The 23,605-nt window shown below is 39.9% G+C and overlaps 2 protein-coding genes and 1 long non-coding RNA gene across 3 annotated transcripts; 2 read left to right on the forward strand and 1 right to left on the reverse strand.

Annotated features, from left to right (window-relative positions):
• Positions 1-364: 364 nt before the first annotated feature.
• nkx2.2b (NK2 homeobox 2b) lies at positions 365-1,623 on the reverse strand (the record flags this gene model as incomplete). Its single annotated transcript, XM_080525826.1, has 2 exons — positions 365-921; positions 1,380-1,623. The coding sequence occupies 2 exons, from the start codon at positions 1,621-1,623 to the stop codon at positions 365-367; spliced, it is 801 nt and encodes a 266-aa protein (XP_080381952.1).
• A 4,214-nt stretch (positions 1,624-5,837) lies between these two features.
• Positions 5,838-7,915, forward strand: LOC308153690. The gene is made up of 4 exons (XR_013937381.1): positions 5,838-5,952; positions 7,070-7,126; positions 7,204-7,338; positions 7,500-7,915. It is a non-coding gene; the product is annotated as an uncharacterized lncRNA (long non-coding RNA).
• A 3,726-nt stretch (positions 7,916-11,641) lies between these two features.
• On the forward strand, positions 11,642-15,215 carry pax1b (paired box 1b; the record flags this gene model as incomplete). The annotated part of the gene is made up of 5 exons (XM_080527394.1): positions 11,642-11,645; positions 12,019-12,642; positions 13,454-13,587; positions 13,866-14,082; positions 15,124-15,215. The coding sequence occupies 5 exons, from the start codon at positions 11,642-11,644 to the stop codon at positions 15,213-15,215; spliced, it is 1,071 nt and encodes a 356-aa protein (XP_080383520.1).
• Positions 15,216-23,605: the final 8,390 nt, after the last annotated feature.

Consider the following 23,605-nt stretch of genomic DNA (forward strand, 5'->3'; position numbering starts at 1 on the left):
AGGCTATTTAGTTTTGATTAAAGGTAGGCTTTTGACTTATAAACGCTTTATAATAATTACCAGGTAAAGCTGACAGAGGTTTATTCACGGCCATAAATATTCAAGTTCAATATAGACACAGTACACGAAAAAACTATACATAAATAATTTTCAGAAAATTTGGGCACAAAATATTACATTCCTTTAGCAAACAAATACAGAACCCAATTGAATCTCACAAGCCCTGCTGTCCAGACCTTATTAGGTCGAATCCCATTCCTTCAGATGAAAATAGAGGAAGAGCATTATTTTCATCCAAAACAGGAGCTAATTCAATACAACTTTTTCGAGATTAAAGTAAAGTTTCAAATAGCCTGCCCATCATCTACCAGGTCCATTGGTACATTTGCGCCAAGTGATGCACACCCGGCATGTGTGCCATGGCGTCGGTGCTGTAATGAGAACGCAGAGGCCTACTCAGATGTTGGAGAGGATAGGCGCTGTACGCGGAGAGGGGTACTCCAGCCCTGAATGTAGCCTCAAGGTCCTGAGTTTTGATAATGTCACACGGCTTGCCATCCCTAACCAAAACTGGAATGGCCACCCGCCTTGGGGACATGAGATGAACCATCTCCATGCCTTTCTCTGCTCGTGCTCTCTTCATCTTATACCTGTGGTTCTGGAACCAGATCTTAACTTGAGTTGGAGTCAGCCGTAGTGCGCTTGCGAAATGCTCCCTCTCGGGCGCTGAGAGATATCTCTGTTGTCGGAATCGTCGCTCAAGTTCATATGTTTGAGCCTTGGAAAACAGCACTCTCCTTTTCCTCTTCTTTCCCGAGTCGCTGCTGTCACCTGTAACATCCCTGTCGATATCCTGGGATTCATCGGTGGACAGCTCTGGAGATTTTGATTCGTTTCGAGAATCAACTGACAGACCATGCACTATTTGAGAAGAGACAAATTGTGTCAGGTTAGCATCACAAATGCTCTCTGAACATTTACATCATTGAGCGTTTTCTTGAAAAGTAAATAACAAAGATACCAAATATGTTGGTAGTAGGCCTAATCTATCTAATAAATAGGTTACGATACTTTGAATAGACTGTATAGGCTATAGGTTATAATTCAGGCTATAATGTTAGGGTTACTGATTACGCATGGAAACGGCGTAGTTGACAGACTGAGACTAGATTTGTGTAAGTATTTTGGTTGACCATTATAGCAGTGTAATACAGTATGGAAACATTGAATCCAATATTTGCATAATTACGCATGGAGAACTGAATTCAAAACGAAGACGCAATAAATTAACGAAATAATTATATTTTGGTGACAATTATTTGGGAAAGGTGGATAAATAAATTACCGAGTGTAAACAATAACTTTTCAGAGTTACTTACATGAATATTGGATGTTGTTGGAGGACGCAAGCCATCTTGTGTAGGGTTTGTTACCATTATCACACAAACGACTCTTAAAGGGCACATTCCCATCCTTTTCTGATCTCTGATTTTGCACTAAAATCTCACTAGTGTCCTCTTCGTTTTCATATTCAGTCTCCTCTGTTCCAGATTGCCCATTCGTGTCAGGAAGATCCAAAATGTCCTTTACAGAGAAGCCTGTCTTTGTGTTACTAAACGACATGGTCTGAGAAAGTCGATAGGTTATAAACAGAGTTCGTTTTCCTTGCTTAAACAGATACTTGAACGATAACTATTTTGATATGCAATTAAGATGATGATCAGGAAGTACACGCTGATTTAATTCAAGTTAACTGAGACTATCCTACCGCTGACTGACTTGTCTAGAGGGCTCCAGTGTTGGTCATGGAGGAGTTGGTGGTGAGGCTCATGGATGCTGCACTATGAGGATTTGCAAAAAGGAAACCATCGCCAGACGGATTGGTATATATGAGGTTACTAAACACACTAAATCTGCAATGGAAAATAAATCGGAAAACGCAGAAAAGACTAAACGCATGTAGGCGGGTCCTTGGAGTCAAGTGGATGAAGACCGTCAGTGGGTGTGAAATGGTGGAGTTTGTAGACATCCGAACCTCTGTCATTGGTGCTTCAGAAATGTGATGAGTGGTATTATGGGACAGATAATTACAGGGATGGGGAGGGGCATTTGCTCTTGTCATTAACATAAACCATTCATCCCTTAAACACAATTCAATCAATGTTATTCGAGCATAGATCCTTATTTAAAATATTAAGTTAAAATAGATAGCCTACATCACTTTCAGAAGCTTTTCTTTATCAAACAGCTTTGTAGGCTATTATGGGGCGATATAAAGTTGCACATTTCGTTGAGTGAATGGGGAGGCCAATTTACGAAACCCTTTTAGGTCAATATTTTGATTCGGGCTTAACTCAAGTAGCATGCATGAAACAGGGACTCTTGTTTGCATTTTCAACGTCTTATCTCTGAACGGTGTTGTAAAAAGCTAAATTAGGATTATCAACAAATCCTTGGAATACATAATGAATTCAAATACTTAATTGTGACAATAGTGACTACAATGAATATCCTAGCAATATGACAATAATAACTCTGTAGCATCCTAATTAATTAATTATAATTGTATCGTCTATAAATGCGTGATCATTATCATAATTATTGCAAGATAATAACAACAACAACAACAACAACAATAATAATAATAATAATAATAATAATACATTAGACTTAGCCTATATAGCGCTTTTCTAGACACTCAAAGACGCTTAACACATAAACACCTATTTATGCAAAAAAGGACACTACTATCCGAGGAAATAATGACATTTAATAATGACATTTCTGTTGATTCAGCCAATTTGTATTATTTTCACAATCGAACTATAGGCCTATGAAATGTGAAAATAGCCTAATACAAATTGGTTGAAACAGTGCAATATATACTATATAACATCGCAATGGACTAATTGAGGTTCAGATTTTCAAATGTTTAGATGTTTTTATTCTGATGTGTTTCAACTTCTCTATGCCCCACTGCCCTCATCTCCAATGTGATGTGGCTGACAATGAATCCCGTTCTCAGCGAATCCTCCGGGCGTCCTGGGTGGTCGGACTAAGCAAACACACGTACAAACTGATTGCTAAGCTGCAGATAATGGGGAAATGTAGACAAATGTCCGGCTTCTTTTGGAAGTTTTTGTGCAGGCTGAGTTTTTGCATTTATTTCGTGGGCAAGATAATAGATGATTGACGCCCCCTCACAATGTGCCGTAACTGTTTGGAATAAATCCGAGGTTGCTCCTAGTTGTCATGGTATTCAACTGCTTTCAATGGACTATCTCTTCATTCATCTCCCCCCCCCCCCCACACACACACACACACAGACGGACACACCACAAAGCGGACTTCTGGTCTCCCTCGTCATATTATTTCGTGAAACCCGTTAGCTACTAAAATACTGGAATAATAATAAACACATAATCATCATCATTAGCACGCCCAATTGTCGTTGACTGGCACGTTAGTGGTGCCACAACAAATTGCCGATTTTTTTTTACCAAAGGGGTTCTCAAACGAATGTACACAGGCTGAGAAGCTGTGAGACTACTTACATTTGTATTTATATGTTTACTCTCTCAATCAGTGAAGGGTCTAGCGCTGGTGCACCTCCTTGTTTTCTGCTTATCGCAATTACTTAAAAATCAACCAAAAGCACATTGAAAAATGGTGATTGTATGAAAAAGGGGAATGAAAAAAGTTTGGTTTCTCCAGGACAAATATAAATAGAACTATCTTATAATTAATATAAATGAATGGATAATGAATAGGGCAACTATTCATGGTCTACTGTGATGGGGCATCACGTGTTTGTATCTTACAGTAAGTAATATTAGCATCTTATATTAAGGTTTGGGATCAATATTTGAGCAGTTGGTTGTACAAGGTTTGCGTTTTTGGCAACCACTCAACAGTTTTCAACATTGTCATAGTGCTCAAAGGAGTTGAGAAAATGCATCTATAATAGAGACAATACAAGAGTCATCATGACATGACCAAACAGTGAGTCTTAATGAGTAAAAAGTAAAAAAAAAAATAAAAAAATCATAGTTATGCCATATTTTAATTCTAGGCAAGTTCTGAGACAGTGGTAATGGTCTGTTCCACTCATGCTCCAGGTTCAGACACATTAAAATGAATGGATGCCACACTGGCACATCCATGCACAGACGGCACTCTGAATGCTGGTGGATCCTTGTTTTAAAATTAAATAAACCAAACCAGCCACCTGCCAATTAAATGTTATCAGGGTGTAGAACACTATGAGGTGCCGCCAGTTAAACACTGCAAATACACTATTGGTAAAGTATTCTCTTTTCACAGCCACTGACAATGTGTCTTACAAAACAAAGTGTGTCCCACTTAAGAAAGCAGCTACAGACCAAACCAGGAGGCTCCAATCACGGTCTCTGAGCCTAGGGAAACTCTTACCCCCGGCCATACTGGAGTGTATTCAGTGAGGTGAAACGTTGTTGCAAATGGAAATGTTATCTGTAGAGCTGACATGACTCACTTGACTAGGCGCACATGGCAGACTCTCATACCAGCTCTTCACAATACATTTCTAGCTTAATGCTCCATCTACTGTTACACACTAAATGTTTCCTCCCTCCTCCTCAACTCGGTGTTTTGAATGTGTGATTCGTTTCACAACCTCTCAGTTATTTAATTTTGAACGGCATTTTCAATGGCCCGCCCACATTTAACTGCTCCATAGCCCCTATACACATAACGTTTGCCATACAGGACATCGGCATAGAGCCCATGAATGTTGTAAGCTGGACTACTGGTTCAAGTGGTAGCATGAGGGAGGAGTAGGTTTTCCATTTAGAACTGCCTGACCCAGTGAACTCACACCTACATATAAACAGACACTCACATTTTTTTTCCATTTACAAGACTCCCATCCCATCCCATCCAATCCAACCCGAGTTCCTCAGAAGCACTGCTTCATCAATACTAGGTAAAGAGTGCCACCTACTGGTTGACATGTTCGGTATCCTATATGAAATCAAATGTCTAAATATCCATAACATTTTTTTAAAAATCACGTTACGATTGTAAAATACAATCAGCTCCCGGCTTTGTTATTTAGAAGGCCATCATGAGGAAAATGTGTTAGAAAAATAAATAAAATAAAAAAGTTCCCAAATGCCTTTTTGTTGAGGGTAGCTAAAGAGGGAAGTGATGAAAGAGATGTTAGGGGCGTGTCCAGTGAGTGGCCTGGGGTAGCACGTGCTTGATTGATTGATTGAATTGATTGAAAACTTTATTAGAAGATTTGCAGAAGTAGGTACATGAAAGTACATATTACATACAAGGTCAACTAAAAGGATAAAAAACCCAAGAAAGCCACTGGCTTATTTCAATTGGGGTCCTTGATTCTCAATTCATCGTTACATGTAAGACAGACAAAAAAACTAGTACTATCTACCAGATAATACAGACAAATAACTATTACTATCTACAAGATAAACATACATCCATCATGGGAAGAACGATACAACAAAACTTAAGGTATGTACAGCGGGTAGGACAGGTGGGGACATACACCACAGGTGGGGGCGGGGGACGAAACACAAAGTATGTACAGTGGGTAGTTCGGGTCTTTTAATCAGATTTTTGATTTAGAGGGTCCAGTTACGGATTGCAGCCTCCTGTAAATGTTTTTTGAGAGTGGTTTTGAAGGTGGGCAGTGTTTTGCTACCCCCTGAAATATGATTGGCCACCCCAGGTGCCACCCCCCTGATTGATTGGGTATCTGCCTAGTCACTCAGAGCAGAGGCCACATCGCCCCACTAGAGGAACTTTCCTCTTCAAGAGAAACGAAACCGAAAGCTAGCTTGCTAGAGTGGCCATGATCGAGATTGGCTGCTAAATAGAACAGAAGAACACATTTTTGATCAGCGGTGAGGTTCATGTGCTAGTCTTTCTTGGCGCACTTGAAGAAATGTGAGTACCATTAATAACGTTAGACTTTTGCACAGCTACACATAGGCTACGGTGTTGTGCTACTGGTTAAAACGTTTTAGCTGTAACATTATATTTTGTAGTAGGCTACCAGTCTGTCATCATCCGATCTCAGCTTGCTAGCAAACCCTAAACCTCAATATGCTAGCTAATGCTAACGTTAGGCTATAGGCTAGCGTCATGTCCACGACTCCACGACCCTTTTTGGGTGGTAGAAGTGGTAGAAGTTTGACTGGCGGTCAATGCAAATTTCTGGTCTTTGCTACTTTAATCCGATAAAATAAGAAAACCGTATTGCCTTTCTCCATATAACGATGTCGATCATTGATCGCCAACGACACTATATCGTATACAATATAACTATATATTGTTTGCCTGACTGGCCATCAGATTTGAGATCCTAATATCTAAAAAGCAATACAGTTTTCTTATTTTAGCGGATTAAAGTAGCAAAGACCACAAATTTACATTGACCGCCAGTCAAACTTCTTACCACCCAAAAGGGGGCGTGATCGTTCTGATGACAGGGAGGTGACGTGCAATTGTGCAAGTTATAAAGTGGCATGTGTTATGTGATGGTTAATGTTACAGTATGAAAAGAAATCAGAGCATTCAGGGGTTCTTCCAAAGAAAGAAATCCAAAACGGCAGAGCAGCAGGACAGAGCAGCCAGAGCTAAAAGTCAGTCAGAGGATGAGAGCCAGCTGGAGGATGTAAACCCAGTTAGCCCACAGCCAGGAGCAGGGCCGGTCCTAGGCATTTAAATGCCTTAGGCGAGTATGATTTGATGCCCCCCCAAAAAAATGTAGGGGCGCCACCACCACCACCCCCACCTCCAGCTTCTGCTGTACACATGGGTATGTATGTAACATTCTGATAGCTCCAGATTTATTTTTAGTAAGCACTTATTTGATAACCATGATCATTTAACATTGTGGTTAATTGCTCTACATTCAAACTAAAGCTGAATCTTGTCGATTAAGCCTGTATGGGTATTCATATTGTATTCATTTGAGTTTGGTAGCTAACATAGGCTGCTACTAGTACTTACAAAAAAGGCTGATTTTCTCATTATGATGACCATTTCTGTGTTTTTGTAGAGTCAAACAAGGATACTGATGCTGAATACTGCACATCAGCTTCACCTGCACATCAGGGTATGTACAGTATACAAATGACACATTTGACATACTATTAAATTGATACAACTGTTAAAATTCCTGCATTGCTTTAGGAGTGTCTAGTCAGCCACTCTCAGTCTCAGACCATGATACTGACAACGAGGACCAGCCAGCAGTACCTGCAGGCCCTGCAGTTTCCTGTGGGGACAGTGATGTGGCAGGCCTTGTTGCCCCACATGGACCTCCTGGTATGCCTTAATATGTAATTTTTCATATGAAATATACTGTAGCCCGCTTAGTATATTGTACTACATTCAATTCTTTCATCTATGTATTAATGCACCAATGAGTACTTCTGTCTCAGAGACTTGAATGCAGGATTTGATTGTCAGGCTTTTGTCACTTTCAGATATTTCATAGTCAAGAGCAGAAGGTCCCACTCAACCTCGGCTAAAGATTTTTCCTAAGACTGTCCAAGGTGAGAAGAGGAGGTCGTTCAATCCTTCGTGGTATCAGCTGCATTCATGGCTGAAATAAATAAATAAATGAAATAACAAACGTAAAGTAGCCTACATATAGTATATGATTGTCTGTCTCTTGTTGGGGCTGTTGTTGGCCGCACCATTTATTTAACATTTCACCTAAAGCTTTGTGATGTAAACAATGACACAGGCATTGTTTGGATGATGTTACTTTGTACGAATACACTATGTAACATATATGTTTAAGAATGATTGTTTTTCCTTGCACCTGTACAGTGTTTTGATCACTGGCCTCAAACGTGATGTTACATTTTTTGTTTTGTTTTGTTTTGTGTTACAATTGGAGTGCCTGCATGTTATAGTGTTAAAACAACATTTGCTAGTTTGTTTAAAGAATAAATATGGGAGTTTAATATTACATTTGTATGGTGCCACTCTGTTGTGTTGTGATTGGTAGCACTGGGACTTTTAAACAGGGATTGTAATGTTAGTAGCCTAATTGAAGTATACAATGGGTAGTGGAGACAGAAATGGTAGTGGAGATACTAAATAAAAAGCACAAAATGGTGCGTACAAATTCTCAAGAATGCAATTAAGTGTTACATTCTCAAAACTGTGCCACCCATGCATAACTAGGTGCCCCACCTGGGCCACCCCATTGAAATAGGTCTGGACACGTCCACTTCATTAGTCATTAGTAAACAAACAGTTAACCTATTACTCTGCAATGCAAAAAAGGTATGCAAACTGAGACTCAAATAGCATGCGGTATGACCCTTTGAGAAGAACTGTAATGCAAACTTTTGGCCAGGTGATGGCGCCTTTGCATCAATAATTCACTATAAAGATACGTTACACACCAGCAGCCTGGTAGAAAAAAAGAGCATTGCAATCGAGGACTGCAGACAGTGAATCGGAACACTGCAGTAACTTGCTTTCAGATTGTATACTGGCTGGAGGTTGACATTCATAGCAGCCTGAGATGGCAGTATAGCCAGTTTCACCTGGCCTTACCTTGACATGTCCTTAGCAACCTGCATCGTTGGGTTTATCAGGGGGGAAATGTCATCACTTTAGTCTACCTTATCGACATGATCTGAGTTCACCCCTCTCTAAACACCATGACAAGAGCACACTGAAGGGAAAAATGGACATGAAAGGTTTATGAAGGTGAGATGCCCTGTTCCTAGGGATACGAATTTTAAGTTTTATTTCTAAATGGGAACTATTAATATATGCTGCTGTTGTCATAATAATCTATACACCTAAGTTATAACTAGAAGACCAATGCATGAGGTAAAGACTACTGATCTCTGACCGTCTTGGGTCCCAATTCAATGCAAAAATAACGGGGTTTCAGGATAAGACAAACATATTATTGTTATTATTATTATTGTTATTATTATTAGTTTATTTTTGTTGCAGCAATGAACATGTTCAATTTGAAATAGGTTGCTTTGGTTTCACACACACACTTTCACACACACACACACACACACACACACACACACACACACACACACACACACACACACACACACACACACACACACACACACACACACATTTCGTCATTGCCATGCAAGAATCACATGTTTGCGGTATCGTTGGGACACTGGTATCAGCAATTCATTAAACTGGCGATTGGCCTTCACTGTGGATGCAAGAGTTAACTGACTAATGACCTGCTTTCCACCAGTAAATCTATCTATTACAGGTGCAACTGTCAAAAATAAAATGTCCGTCTCTTTTGTATTTGCAATTATGGTGAAAGAGATTGTTCGTTCACTGTCTCGTGCACAGCAGCTTCAAGTTAGGGGTTACTCACCGCTCGCCATCTCCCATAGGCGAGGACAGCAGACACAATAGGCTATACTGCTGCTGAGAGGAGCCAAGAGGAAAAATCACAAACCCATCTTTTACCCTGGAAATTACCATGGTGGTTTTTGTGTTGTACACAGAGAGCAACTAAGGTCGTAATACTGATAGAAATAGAGTCTAAAAGTGGTCACTTGGTTCACGAGTGAGTCATATCACACCAAAAATAATAATGTAATGGCAGACCTACTGTTCCTATTCATTACAGAGTACTTATTACAATGTATTACATATTAAATGTTATACATATGAGCATGTGCACATGTTTGTCTGTAATTTTGTGTATATTGAATGTTACATGATTTTATCCTATTTGTATTAGAAAACGCTTGGCGTGGTTATGTCCACTGTGATGGCATGGAGCTCGAAAACCTGATCTCCGACCTCTTTAAAAGAATGTTATTGATTGCACGCCAGTGTAATATCAATAACTGACAACTAGCCTAAAAGCCTATAGGCCTAAAGGATGTTGTGGTTTTGCATCATCTGAATTAGATTAATTTAGCTATCTTTTCAATTATTTTCAAGAGATCTGTTGTCCAGCAACTGGCAGGGCTATTTGGACGCCAGGTGTGTGGATATGATCTAATGTGATGACTTGCACGCGCCTTGCCCTGATCAATTCGTCTGACAGACGTCTCACCATCCTCACAAACTTTATACCAAAGAAGCATGCCAACTACTTTCTCAATAAAAAAAGAAAGAAAGAACATCAAAAACATAGCCTACCTGTTTGTTTGCCATACAGCATGAAGAGAAATATATATTTTTTAACAAAAGCAGAATGTTTGCTATCTCGAAGTGGATGTCTCGCAAATAAAATAAAAATAACAAGAACAATGTGCAATTTTTTCTAGCCTACAATTAAATTGAGAAATGTACTAAATAAAGCCTAATTTGAAAGTCCGAGTAAATTAAATACTAGCCTAAAAATGTATATATTCCAATATAGTGATTAAAACAAAGCAAAAAAAAAACAGCTAGTCTATAGCCTTCGAAGACAATAACGCAACGAAACAAAATAATTAATTTGGGCTCAATTTAAGCACAAAGCTTAAATTAATGTGATAACACAAGCAAACCAACAGTGATCAGCATTAGCTGATCAATAACATATGTAGGGAGCATTGAGAAAACATTTTTCACAAAAAATGAATGTTGGAAATGACAGTGGGCCTATTTGTTTATTGCCTGGCACAGTCTGACTTTGGTTCAATACGACAAGCCATGAGCTACATAAAGGTAAATCTTGCCCGTTTGTCAGACATCTTAATCACACGATAGGAGACCAAAGCCATCACTCGTTTGTTCAAGTGCATGATACAAGACACCGATCACATTAACTATTGAAAATAGACAGTCAACAGTGTTAACAGCTGTGCGCGTAATCAATTAATTGGGATAGAATCCTACGTGTTTTAGTAAATACAAAATGAAAGATATTCGTGCTTACAGAATATGCCTATAGGCTATGTCAAACCATCTCGTTTCTAGAGGCTGCGTGGGGTGATTTTCCGTGTGGATGTTTGTTTAGGGTATAGGGTGCAGACAGTTAAGCTATTGAGAATAAGAACCTGCCAATGCAAATGATATCACGGCCGAAATTTGTAATAAATACAATAAATATGCATCATTATCAATGACTTGCCAACATATTTCTAGCCATTTAATAAGCAATAACAAAACATCTTTAGGTCGTATACAGAGACATCCTTGTCGTGGAGAGCAGCTTTAGCTTCATTTGGATTTCCAAGCGCATACTCCGAGTTCGAGTTGTGTAGCTCTATATGCCTAATTCTCCGTGCGACAAAGGCCCTCTTGACAGAAGTTGAACTCCAAAAGCCGGAAAAGATTCTGTGGAGTAGGTTTACATAAACACACCAAGTAGGAGACCAATGAGAGGAGGAAAGAACCTTTAGCGCAGCCAACGAGATTGACGTATTGTGAACGCGTCAAATTAATCTGCACTCACTTCAGCCTTCGGGATGGACACATTTCCTCTATGGGACAAAGATCGTTTTAGTCCCTTTGCCCAAACTCGCCGTCTTAGATCCCCTTAACAGAAATGCAAGAGTTGAGCTGAAGTAAAAACGAACAGCAAATCCATTTTCCTCATCTCTTACGCAGTGAGGAGAGTCAGAACTTTTCGGCCATTGGTAACTGGTGAAAGAAGGCATCTATACCAGAGGCGATGGGTGAGTAACAGTTTATTTCGCATGGATCATCTGCAGGAGTAAAGGCAGAGTGTTTGACGTGCTCGCACGAACAGAGATGCGCTTTAGCCTTTAGCTACTATTGTGGTATCTGTACATTCATGTTTATTATTTTTTTGAAATTGCAGTCAGATTCTTGCCAAAGTGCTAGACCATGATAAACGAAATTTAACTTAATGGCCAAAAATGATAAGAGAGTGAGCGTTATTTGTTGAATAATGCGTAGGCTATACAGAGGGGCTACATGCTAACATATAGTTATCATCATTGTATAAAACAGTGAACATCGCATGCGTGTAGCCTATACCTACTTCACTTCAATATCGCCAATTAATTCATTATGTGTTTCCTACAGATCAAACATACGGTGAAGTAAACCAGCTTGGAGGGGTATTTGTCAATGGACGGCCACTCCCCAACGCAATTCGGATCAGAATTGTGGAATTAGCTCAACTTGGAATTCGTCCCTGCGACATCAGCAGACAGCTTCGAGTCTCTCATGGCTGTGTGAGCAAGATACTAGCGAGGTACAATGAGACGGGTTCGATATTGCCTGGTGCCATAGGAGGGAGTAAGCCTCGGGTCACTACACCCAACGTAGTGAAGAGCATAAGGGATTATAAACAAGGAGACCCTGGAATATTTGCTTGGGAGATCCGAGACAGACTTCTCGCAGATGCCGTTTGTGACAAATATAACGTTCCCTCTGTTAGTTCCATAAGCCGCATTTTAAGAAACAAAATAGGAAATCTGTCCCAGCCAAGCCAATATGAAAACAGCAAGCAAACCCCTCCCCAGCTCTCTTATAACCACATGTACCCCTACTCATACCCAAGCGCCATGTCGCCCACTGGGACTAAAATTGGCGGTGCTCCCGGAGTCCCCGTCACCGCAGGCCATGTCAGCCTCTCCCGGGCCTGGCCATCGGTCCACACGGTCAGCAACATTTTAGGCATCCGAGCTTTCATGGACCACCAAGGTTGGTGACCAAACATCATGTTTACTATACATGAATACTCTTAAATCCTAAAGGTTTATTTAGTGGCTGCATGCACTGTTTATTGCACACTTCTTGTTGTTCTATCTTCTAACTTTTACGCATCAATGTGGCTCCTTAACCAAACAGATATTTGTCATGAGAAATAATCTATTACAGCAAATGTATCAATCACATTGTGTGACTATTGACATACTGTGACATTGTGTGTTTAGTTAGGCCTTTGTAAACATATCATAGGCTACCATATTATTTCATGCGCTAAATGACATTTAGGCTTTATATATGAAGCCTCGCCTGGTTGATAGAGGCATACTTAGCTTGTGTTTATGCAATTAACGTTTTAGTCTTAAAGGTGAGTTTGTCATCTATATGTTATAGGCCTATTGGTAATTTTGTTAGTTATAGGCCTAGATATAATTTAACGTTAAACAGGACTGAAAGACCAGATTGTCCAACAACCCAAGTCACAAACGGAAGGCTACAATAGCAAATGATGTTAAGTGAACTAATTTCAGTGACGGCATCGCTTTCAAATACGAATAAATAAGGATTGATTTAGCGCCTATATAGCTAAGAATTTCGACAAGAATTAGCTCGAATCAAAAACATCTGTTCATCATAAAATTCCAGGCTAGCCTATACACTGCACGCATGTAGCATACACAAGGAATGCACTTCACAACTTATCTTGAATCCAACGGTTATGGTATAGAATGCAGACTATATCGAATAGAGGCTTAAACGATTAGTGATGATTTATTGAAACTTTGTTACTGAAAACTGTTTACAGCCATGGCAGGAGCCGAGGGGTACCCACCAAAAATGGAGGACTGGGCGAGCGTCAACAGAACGACGTTTCCCTCTGCCCACTGTGTCAACGGAATAGACAAATCTGCCATTGAAGCAGACATGAAATATCCTCAGGTAAATAAATATGTGTGAACTAACAAGTTGGGTATAAAGCATGCCAACAGTAAGGACTATTTGGGTAAACAACATATTTTCTAAAGTGATTCTAAAGAGTTTGATTAGAGTTTTTACTAAACAGCCTCCATATGGCCTGTGATTGTAAAGGCCTGCCTATATTGTCGAAAAGAATAAAATCTGAAACTCTTTCACCAAAAGTTTCCCACTGAATTCAATGCAAGCTGGGGACAATTTGATTCACTATGGTTTAAATTGGTCATTTTCTCTTCACACAGTCTTCATCAAACCTATCAAGTTATGTCCCTGCTTGTGCCTACTCCCCCCCAAACCAATACGGGGTGTATGGTGGGCCAGCGGGTAACTACATGACCACTGGGCACCACTGGCAGTCTCAGAGCGCGAGCCTGCATGCCCACCCGAACAGCGGTGCAACGATGCAAGACTCTGGAGACCTCCACACGGCAATGTCCTTCAAACATTCAGCACGAGAAGGTAGGTCCGGTCGGTGCTTTTAGTTGTCAAATTGTGTGCTTTTATTACAATAATTTGCATGACGGTCAATGACAGACAGTGCAGGCAACTGTCATAAACACATTTGTAAACATTATTATTATTATTGGCAAACATATTCGTCAAAAGACATTAAAGATCGAAACTAAAATCACCCGAATAGATCATGTCGACGATGATAATAGGCTACGTGACAGCAAAGGCCGGACAAATATCCTATATGCCCAAAAAAGACTATAGGCTTGACTAATAAAAAACAGTGCTGAAATGAAAATAGTGATGAACTCCTATAACCTCAGACCACTGTGAAGTTTACCCTTACTGTTTTTTAGCCAAAAACAATTAACCTAGAATTAGAGCTAGGCCTATATTTGTGAAAATAATGTAGAAAACATTATGTCTATTAACATTTCTGTTGTGAAATTTCAGTTGCCGTAATGCATACCATTTTTATTACACATTTCACTAACTTCGTTAAATATGTATTTGGCAAATTAGACGAATACATGGACTGTCTGCTTAAATCTAACTACAAACAAGCCCTGTCATTCGCTCTGTCCATTTATAAAAAACCCTTAGTAAGATGCAAAAAAAGAAAAATGGCTGAGAAAACAGTGGGCTAGCCGCTAGTCTACCAATCAGCATTCAAATGAATGAAACCTGTTACAAATGGATGATATTGAGATTGTTTATTAAGGTAAGCCCCTTGAGAAGAATCTTCTCATTTTCGAGGGGGTCCTCGAATAATATAATAAAGTGATAATATAATAATAATAACAATTGCCCTCTTGTTTTTATATTACCTCTTTTAGTCAAAGAGTCCAAATAGGCCTATATGTAATGATCTTATTTGCTCTGTTTCTTCACTTCTTCTGGCTCTGCCAGATGAGACCACTTATCATAACATCTTCAGGGCATTGGGACTTTGCAGACGCAACTTGTGTGTTCATTGTAGCCTAATGATGATAGAGAGAATTACGAGTTATTTGTTCCATAACAATATCTCTTGTTTGTTTTTCGCAGGAGACAGAAAACCTCACACTCCCTTAAGCAAGCACCAGCACGAGGCGTTGAGCGGCGTCCACGGACATTCTCTCCCGACCTCAGCATCCTAACCCGATGAACGATGATCGAGCTCACTTGAAAAATATGCAATGAACAAAAGTGGCTAAATTTCAACATGTAAAGAATTTCACGAGTAAGTGACAAATCTACGTTTTTGTCTTTCAATGCATTGTATAGTTTGTCCATACAAATCTAAAAAGTATCGAATAACAATCGAATGTAGGCCCATGAGAATGTTGGACAATCCTCTCCACCTGCAACCTATGCAGTGTTGTTGGATGTTATAATGTGTTTATTACATTATACTGTGGCGTTCTCATATTATTGTTCTCATCCCATAGTCGAAATTCTAATTGTCTTGAGACATTGTTCAGTGTCAAGAGATAAGCCGAACTTGATTGACTCGTTATATTGCCTTATGGGGAAAGTTCAAAATGTGAACAACAAACAGCCTATAGTACATGTATTTGTAATTTTGTAAATTATATCCGCAAAAGCTGTAATTATATATATATATATTTTTATATATCTGTGCTTAATAAAGGCATGCAAAACTAAAACGCCTCTTTATCTGGATGAATGGGTTTCATATTTCTGCTCTTCAAAGCAAAGAAAATACGGTTGTTTCCACAAAGATCAGTAGATCAGACATATTACCCATCGTCGGATTCTTCCAACTATTGTCTATTGCTAAGATGATTGGTGATTTTCCTCATATAGGCCTATAGTTCTTTTGGCGAACACCTCTTTTCGATGATGTGCCACTCACCATTTCCCTTCAAATTCGAGCAAACCAAGCTTTCCTGGAGTTAATGATGCTGCACACTTTTCGGCGCCTCTCGAGATGGTATCTTTGTAGCCTACCTTTGGCCAGGTGGCACAAGGCCAGGGATCTCTCACTCAACTTGGGAATAGAGTCTGGTCGCTCGGCCCAAATAATCAGTAAAAAAATAAAGAGCTATGCCCACTCTTATTTGATATCACAAACCATAACAAAACCATAGTTTGAGGATTGTTACAAGTAAGCGACTAACCAAGCAGTTTTCCACTTTCACTATGTTTTTGTTTTTACAGTTTGTATTTTTAGTACTGTTGCAGGTATACTAATTCGTAAATTGCTCTAATTTTATGCCAAAACCCAAACCAGGCTTCTGCATTCAGCTTCAAATGTTGTCAACTCCTTGACCTTAGCTAAATGTATGTGAGATATGATAAACAGACAAGACGCTAATATTGTTGTAAACTTGCAGCTCAAGAATGTTCTTTTGTATTAAAGAATCATCAGGTAATTGCTATGGAATAACCATTTTAACATGTCATTTTAAGTCAATACTTAAAGAGCCAGGCTCGCGTAATATGACAACAACAACAACAATAATAATATAATTATTATAATTATGAGAATTATAGTAATTGCAAAAATAACATATATTTGTTAACTTCTGTGCGAAGTCAGCCTTTTTTATTGGTTAGCACCCATGGGTGGAATAAAGATGTGAATAGTCCTACTCTTTCGATTAGCAGTCTCAGTTGAATCTGTTTAGGTGTAACAGTTGGTATGAGGTCCCTTTCTTTTTTACCTGTAAATTACACATTTCTGAATTATCAAGGCTTAAATTCGTATTTTCTGCTCCCAAATAGGCCTATATCAATTTTAATGAATGCAGGTCTCGGCCAAGAGTAGCATTATTAACTCTCGCTTTACTTTAAGTTTGCCTTGAATCTCTCTTTAATTATTGATGTAAACGGTGCGTAAGCGCAGTATGTTTGTATTGATCTCAGACGATTGTGGATTGTCATTTTTGATGTGTCCAATTTTTTGATTAATGGGTGTTCCAAGTTTGTTATAGACTAAACAATGAAGTGTAATTGTATTGGTTTTCATGAATGAGGGGTGTCTGTATCCCAGTCTAAAGCCTAGCAACAAGATTAGTGCACACAAGCTTAGTAAGAGCACATTAAGTCCTAAGAGGATATTCTACTACATAACATACATATACAGTAGCCTACCTATACTGTACTAATAAATCCTGAACACAATTCACCTGGTTCACCAATTGTTCGAGTTTGTTTATAGTTATTCTATCAATATTGTGTGCAAGTCAACACATCTGAAATGTTCCCTATTGCATGAAATACTATGTTTCAAGATTGGATTTCATATGTACCATTTGACAACTGCGATTTGGAAAATGTTTGAAGGGTTTTACTTGACTTGAGGAGGTTTAGAACCAGAAACTTGACATCTTCAGTAGGCTTGCAGAGGTAATTCATGGGGATCGTTGGAATAATCTTAATCTGTCACACAGTCCTATATCTCTTCTCTGCAATCAACACCACCATATTACACACACTACCTGAGATACTCCTATGGCAGGTGTACAGTAAGCCAAAATACTATATTCTACTCATTTGTAATTTGAGCTATGGTGACTATCCCACCTTTTTACATGTGCTCATTTGTTAACCAACATATCTAACCCTGTACTACACTGGCAGAATTCATGCAGTCAACTTACAGACCAGTCTTAATGTTAGTGTTCAATGTATGTTATGTACAGCTGTCTACTGTGTTGAAGCTACTATCTGACATACTGTATTGGTGTACATGGCATTATCTCTCTGGGAGCTCCATGATTGCATCAATGGCAAGAGAAAACTGTTTGGTTTTGGACCAACTCTAAGTTTTCTCACCATTCAAAGGTATACTGTTTGTTTGCTGAGGCAAGTCAAGTAGCCTCCTGCAGGTAATGAGAAACGTAAGGTGATCCAAGAGCAAACAGCTACTGCTGAATGGAGTGATGCCATTACTGGGGTCTTACCGGCCTGAAGTCTGACAGAGCAAACATTGGTCCTGAGATGAAGCACTGCATCATTGTTTAGAATAGTCTCTGAGAGGGGCTTGAGTCATTGAGGATGTTGATAAAGCCCCTCTCTCTCAAGCATAGAAAATTCCCATTATCTACCCTGCGCTATGTCGTGGGGGTGAGTCAGCAGCTTTCAGTTTGACGAGACACAATGTGGACTAACTACTGAAAGAGGTCAAGACATCATCACTGACGGTTATACACGTCAGCCTGCATACACACACGCAAACACACACGCGCACACGTACACACACTCACACACGCAGACACGCATGGCAAGCACACACACACACACACACACACACACACACACACACACACACACACATGCAGACATAAACGCAGACACACACACAAACTTGTATTGCACACACACACACACAAAATATCTATCATGTGAGAACATCTAAAAGCATGTCTCAAAGTGATTGATAGCCAGATTAATAAATGTAAGATAAAGATTGACTGGCTTGTGTAACAAATTGTTATGTTTTGGTTGCTGACATATCAGTGATGATGTGCTTTTATGTACCATTGTAAAGAACTTGTTTTGACTTCCCCAATGATTAGTTTTTCTCCACACCCTGTGGCGGTAGCACATTAATCTCTGTCATGTCAGACATGTATTATTGTATAGTGCACACCTCCATTCCAAGACACAAGGTCTAAATGTCTCAGTCTTCGAAGCACAGAATCAAGGCGCCATGAGTAAGACTGTAGGCAGAGCATGAAACCACAAGCTGCCTACTCCACACTAGAGGACACCCAGTCATACTCACGCTACCTTAAATCTGCATTCATTGGCTAGAATTAAGTTATCATAAGTAAAACATTTGTAGAAAATGTACTTGGTCTTAAATATAATTGTAAAATATTTTTAAAATGAAAATTAAAGTATATCTCTGTTTTTTGTTCAATATACTGACAAAGAGATTTGGCAAATTAAGTTCAATATAGATTTATTTTGTTCACATATTTCTTTAGAACACATTTCTTGCCGGGCTCCAAGTCTTTATGTGCTTTAGCCAACTCCTGTCATATGGCATGGCATGGCATGGCAACAATAATCATAGAATTTGTTTAAAGTATACACAGATCTGGAGCCAGGCAAGACACAGCGTCCTTTGCATTAAGAAGTGTTCGATCTAAACTAGTTGCAACATGAGGGTTAAAAACTTTGAAGTAAACACACTAGAATGCAAATGAGGTTCTTCATGGGAAATGCTACCAACATTCCCTCAGCCCCCCCACCTTCTCAAGTGACCCTACCCCAGCTAGGATTACCTCATCCATTTTCTACCCTCAACAAAAGGTGTGTGTCAGGTGTGCTGAGGAAGTGCTGTCCACATCATCCTGAGTCCTTTTCAGGGAATGTCCAATGTTCAAATTTGGCTCTGACTATCCCCTTTTTTTCTTCCTTTCCTGCGGATATCTGAGAGGAGAGCAAATAAACACAGTCTACCAGACATCCCAAAACCAGCGGTCAGTGTTCTGACTTTGAATATTGGGATAAATGCTATGTTTAAGTTGTGCCATTGTGTAATGCCTACTGCATTTTCCCAAGTAAAAACACAGACCTTGATGTATCTAATTTATTAGGCATTATGAGTTTTCAGAACCAGATAGCATGGTGATCCACTCCTCCTCCTTTCTAATAAATAATATTTTTTAAAATAATCTGCACAGGTGTTATAATCCTACTGCTAGCATGAGTCAAACAACTCTGTGGGACATCTGCACAATGTGTGTGTGTGTGTGTGTGTGTGTGTGTGTGTGTGTGTGTGTGTGTGTGTGTGTGTGTGTACGTGTGTGTGTGTGTGTGTGTGTGTGTGTGTACGTGCACATTCATATAAATGAGCTATCATCATCACTATATTCATCATTAGAACTGCAAAATTTCTGCATAGATTGGCAAATAATTACTAGTTTGTCTGACGGTATGGGATTGATGTACTTGATTGTGTGACTGTGTGTGTGTGTGTGTGTGTGTGTGTGTTTGCCTGTGTGTGTGTGTGTGTGTTTGCCTGTGTGTGTGAACGTTGTTCTGTCTGAATTCATGACTGTTCGTCAAAAGTTGAATACCTCTCAAGAGACTCCAGTGTTCAGTGCCCTCTACCACAACGGCACCCCATCCAATTAGGGAACATAATTATGACATATACCATTTTGTGTTGCATCCCCTCGGCATTAGGAATCAATTATGATGGCTTAACCTGTCAGACGAAAGAAAACTCTCTCACGTTTTTTGAAATATTGCATTGCCAACGTCATAATATTCATCTATATACAGGGAGAAGACAAAGGCTCAAATCCTGTTTTAATTCATGAAGAGATCCAGTGTTGGATTTTCCTTTTGTTGAAATCTGCCCTGAAACTACCATAGTATCTGAAGCAATGTGAGCCCTCTTATTCTCTCAGCCTTTCGGTAACATACAGATGTTCAAGAGCTCACACTCAGTCTAGCTCCACCCACTACACCTCCCTCTCTCTCCCTCCAATGAATGCCCCCACTTCTAGGATTCGTGTATGACATCATTTCCTTTCGACTCTGAAAGTTCTCTGATCTCCGACTCAGATGCCAACATTTGTCCAGTAAAAGATGCACCGGGGTTAGTACTGCCCTATGTGAGCTTTTCCTTCTAATAAACATAAGAGGCCAAACTTAAGCAGTACTGTGTACCATGTTGGGAAAGAAGTTAACAATCTATTAAAACACAAGCGAAATGATACTGAATGAGTAGAGACAGAAGTTCTGTGACTATGTTATTTGACCAGGAAAAACTCCAATAAATAAGGTCTGAACATATACATGTTACACATTGTGTGTGCGTGCTTGTGTGTGTGATGTTGCCATTTGCTTATTTCTGATCAGTTTCATTTTTGTAGGACAGTTTGCTAATGCAGTTTGCTGGAGCATATTGCATGACCAAACCAGGCCCAACTTGTTTTTCAGGCTGCCCAAATCACATTAAGCAGGGTTCGAGAGTTTGTTTGAAGTTACCAGTATTGTATGCAAACAAAACAGACTTGCAAAGGGCAAAGACAGATTGGGAGATGGTGTCCGTTGATCTTGCCTTGGTTACTGCCCCCGAAAGCCCTCTCAAATGCCTCTTCCAGCTGATATAATCTTTAATGAATAGCTGCATGTACACATGGTGCTTACTGATAGCCATCACACGAAAGGGAAAAGAGTTTTAAGGACAATCACAAATTCCATCTTAACTATCTGGATGTCTTCCACATTGCCACACGCCCTGTGAATGCCCCTGTAATAGACCTCATACTCGAAAATAATTCCACGCCACCACCCAGGGTTGGCCCGCCAACATGTGAATGATCCTTGTTTTCTCCTATCAGCACCTCTTTGTTGCCATGCCGATGGCAGTTAGAGATAGTGCCGTGTGAGTGGCTTGCCCCCCATGTCTAGATCGCCATCGGGACAACCCAGTTGCACAGCTGGCACATGAATTATATGTCAAACTGTGGTATGTAGACCATTTACCCACTCCCAGGAGGACATTATCACCAACTGGAGCCACAATTAACAACATACTACACTGATACTGTAAACTGGTGTAATAGCTGTTCCTGTCTTGTTTACATTTGCAGGTAAAAAAAAAACTGAGGCAGAATCAGCACTTTGAACTGCAGAATGGAATCACCAAGCAGCCTAGATCAAGAGGGCATTGGAAGAGTTCATGTAAGAAGCACAACATCATAATTCCACAGAAACATATTAACAACACACACATGGATCAACCTGAGTTGTTCAGACTTCGAGCAGAAGGATTTGTCCCAATCTCAAACGATAAACCCAGAGATCAGTGACCATCAGAGGGAGAGCTTCTCGTGCCGTATGACAGCGTGACCAGTTGCTACATGCCTGATGAGAATGAGCACCACAGTCATCATCACTCAGCACGCTTGGTTTGGCCTGTAAGGAGTACTTAGCTGGAGGTGGCTGACTTATCGGACAGCAGGGAAGTCTGAGGGATACAGTAGGTCTGACCATGTTGTCCACATCTAGCACATGGTCTGTAAAAAGCAGTTAAAGGATGAGAATGATAATTGAAAAAGTGGTATGTAAAGTACACAATTGTAAAAAAAAAAAGAAAAGTGGAGTGGGTAAATAATTTGTTTCCACTATGCGTCCTACAACGGATGCTTTTACATGGTAGTTACATATGCATATGGTAGCCGGGTACAGAGTAACTAAGCATACATTTACATTTACAAAAAGAAAATCTTTCTTCTTCTAGCATTATGACTGCCAATGACAGGCCCTGGCCCAAGCAGAGATTACTTTTTTTGCAATGACTGATGGATAGATGATTCACTTACATAGACAAATGTATTTGTTGTAAGTCACTTTGGATAAAGGCGTCTGCTAAATGCCCCCCAAAAATCAAAATATAAGTATACCGTACATTTTGTTACTTTGCACATACTGATAGCAACTGATCTGGGTTAAATTGTTCATACAGGTAGTGTGTAGGAAAGAGACGTAAGAGTGTCAAGGGCTCATAGAGACCAGGGGGTCAGTTAAAGCATGTTAGCACGGAACATACGGGTCTCCGGGGAGAGGGGCTTTACCTTACCTTTGTCATGAAACCTGAGAGCTTCGTGTGGCCGGAACAGCAAACTCTCCTTGTCTGCTCATCCTCAGCACAATTATTTTAAAAGCTTTGCACTCTTAATCCCTAAGACAAATCTTTTTTTTAAAGTTTCTCTTGATGCCTCAAAGCCCCGCTCCTCCAGTCGATCCAAGAGGGGGATTAAAAGATCAACAGCCTGGAACAATGATCTGGTGGTTGCATTGGACAGAGGGCAAAGAGGCCAGGAACTAAAGACTAACCAATCCCATAGCCAAACATTTATGGTTATAAATGACAGGTTGGACCTACCTTGTTTACATTAATCTTTTTGAGCTTAATTAAAAGCCTAAAACAAGAGCTTAATTGCAGGTGCTGAGCTTTCTAATAGGCAGTGTGATAATGATGTAGCCCAGTTACTAAAGTGAGCTATGAGCATTTCAATAAATAAGTCCATTTAATAAATAAGCATCATTTCATGGTTATGTACACGGTTATTAACATTGTTATACGTTTATAATGTGTACTTATTTACAAGCTCTAATGTGAGTTCGCTCATTGGTTATATGTCATTCATTCATTTCTTTATTTCATTGGTCCATCGGGAAGAGCTAGCCAATTGTAATGTATGCTGAGAGAGAGGGGGCGGGACTTTGTACTAATAGCGTTAGGTTGCACTAAGTAACGTGTCAGAGTGTTTGAGGACCTCGCCAGTGGGAAAAGACCTGGAAAGGGAAAAAGTGAGGTGTACCTGGATGAGCGAGAACCCTTCGGAGAGAGATGGGACCAGTCGTGCACTGAGGCCTTTGAGAAAATCAAACACTGCCTCACCAACGCCCCAGTCCTGGCGTTCGCAGACCCCAGCAAACCTTACACCCTGCATGTGGATGCTAGTCTGGCCGGCCTCGGCGCAGTGCTCTATCAGGACTACCCAGAAGGCCTGAGGCCAGTGGCATTCGCCAGCCGAAAGTTGAGCTCTTC

Source organism: Nansenia antarctica, assembly GCF_963989245.1.
Source record: "Nansenia antarctica genome assembly, chromosome: 3".
Classification (NCBI taxonomy): domain Eukaryota; kingdom Metazoa; phylum Chordata; class Actinopteri; order Argentiniformes; family Microstomatidae; genus Nansenia; species Nansenia antarctica.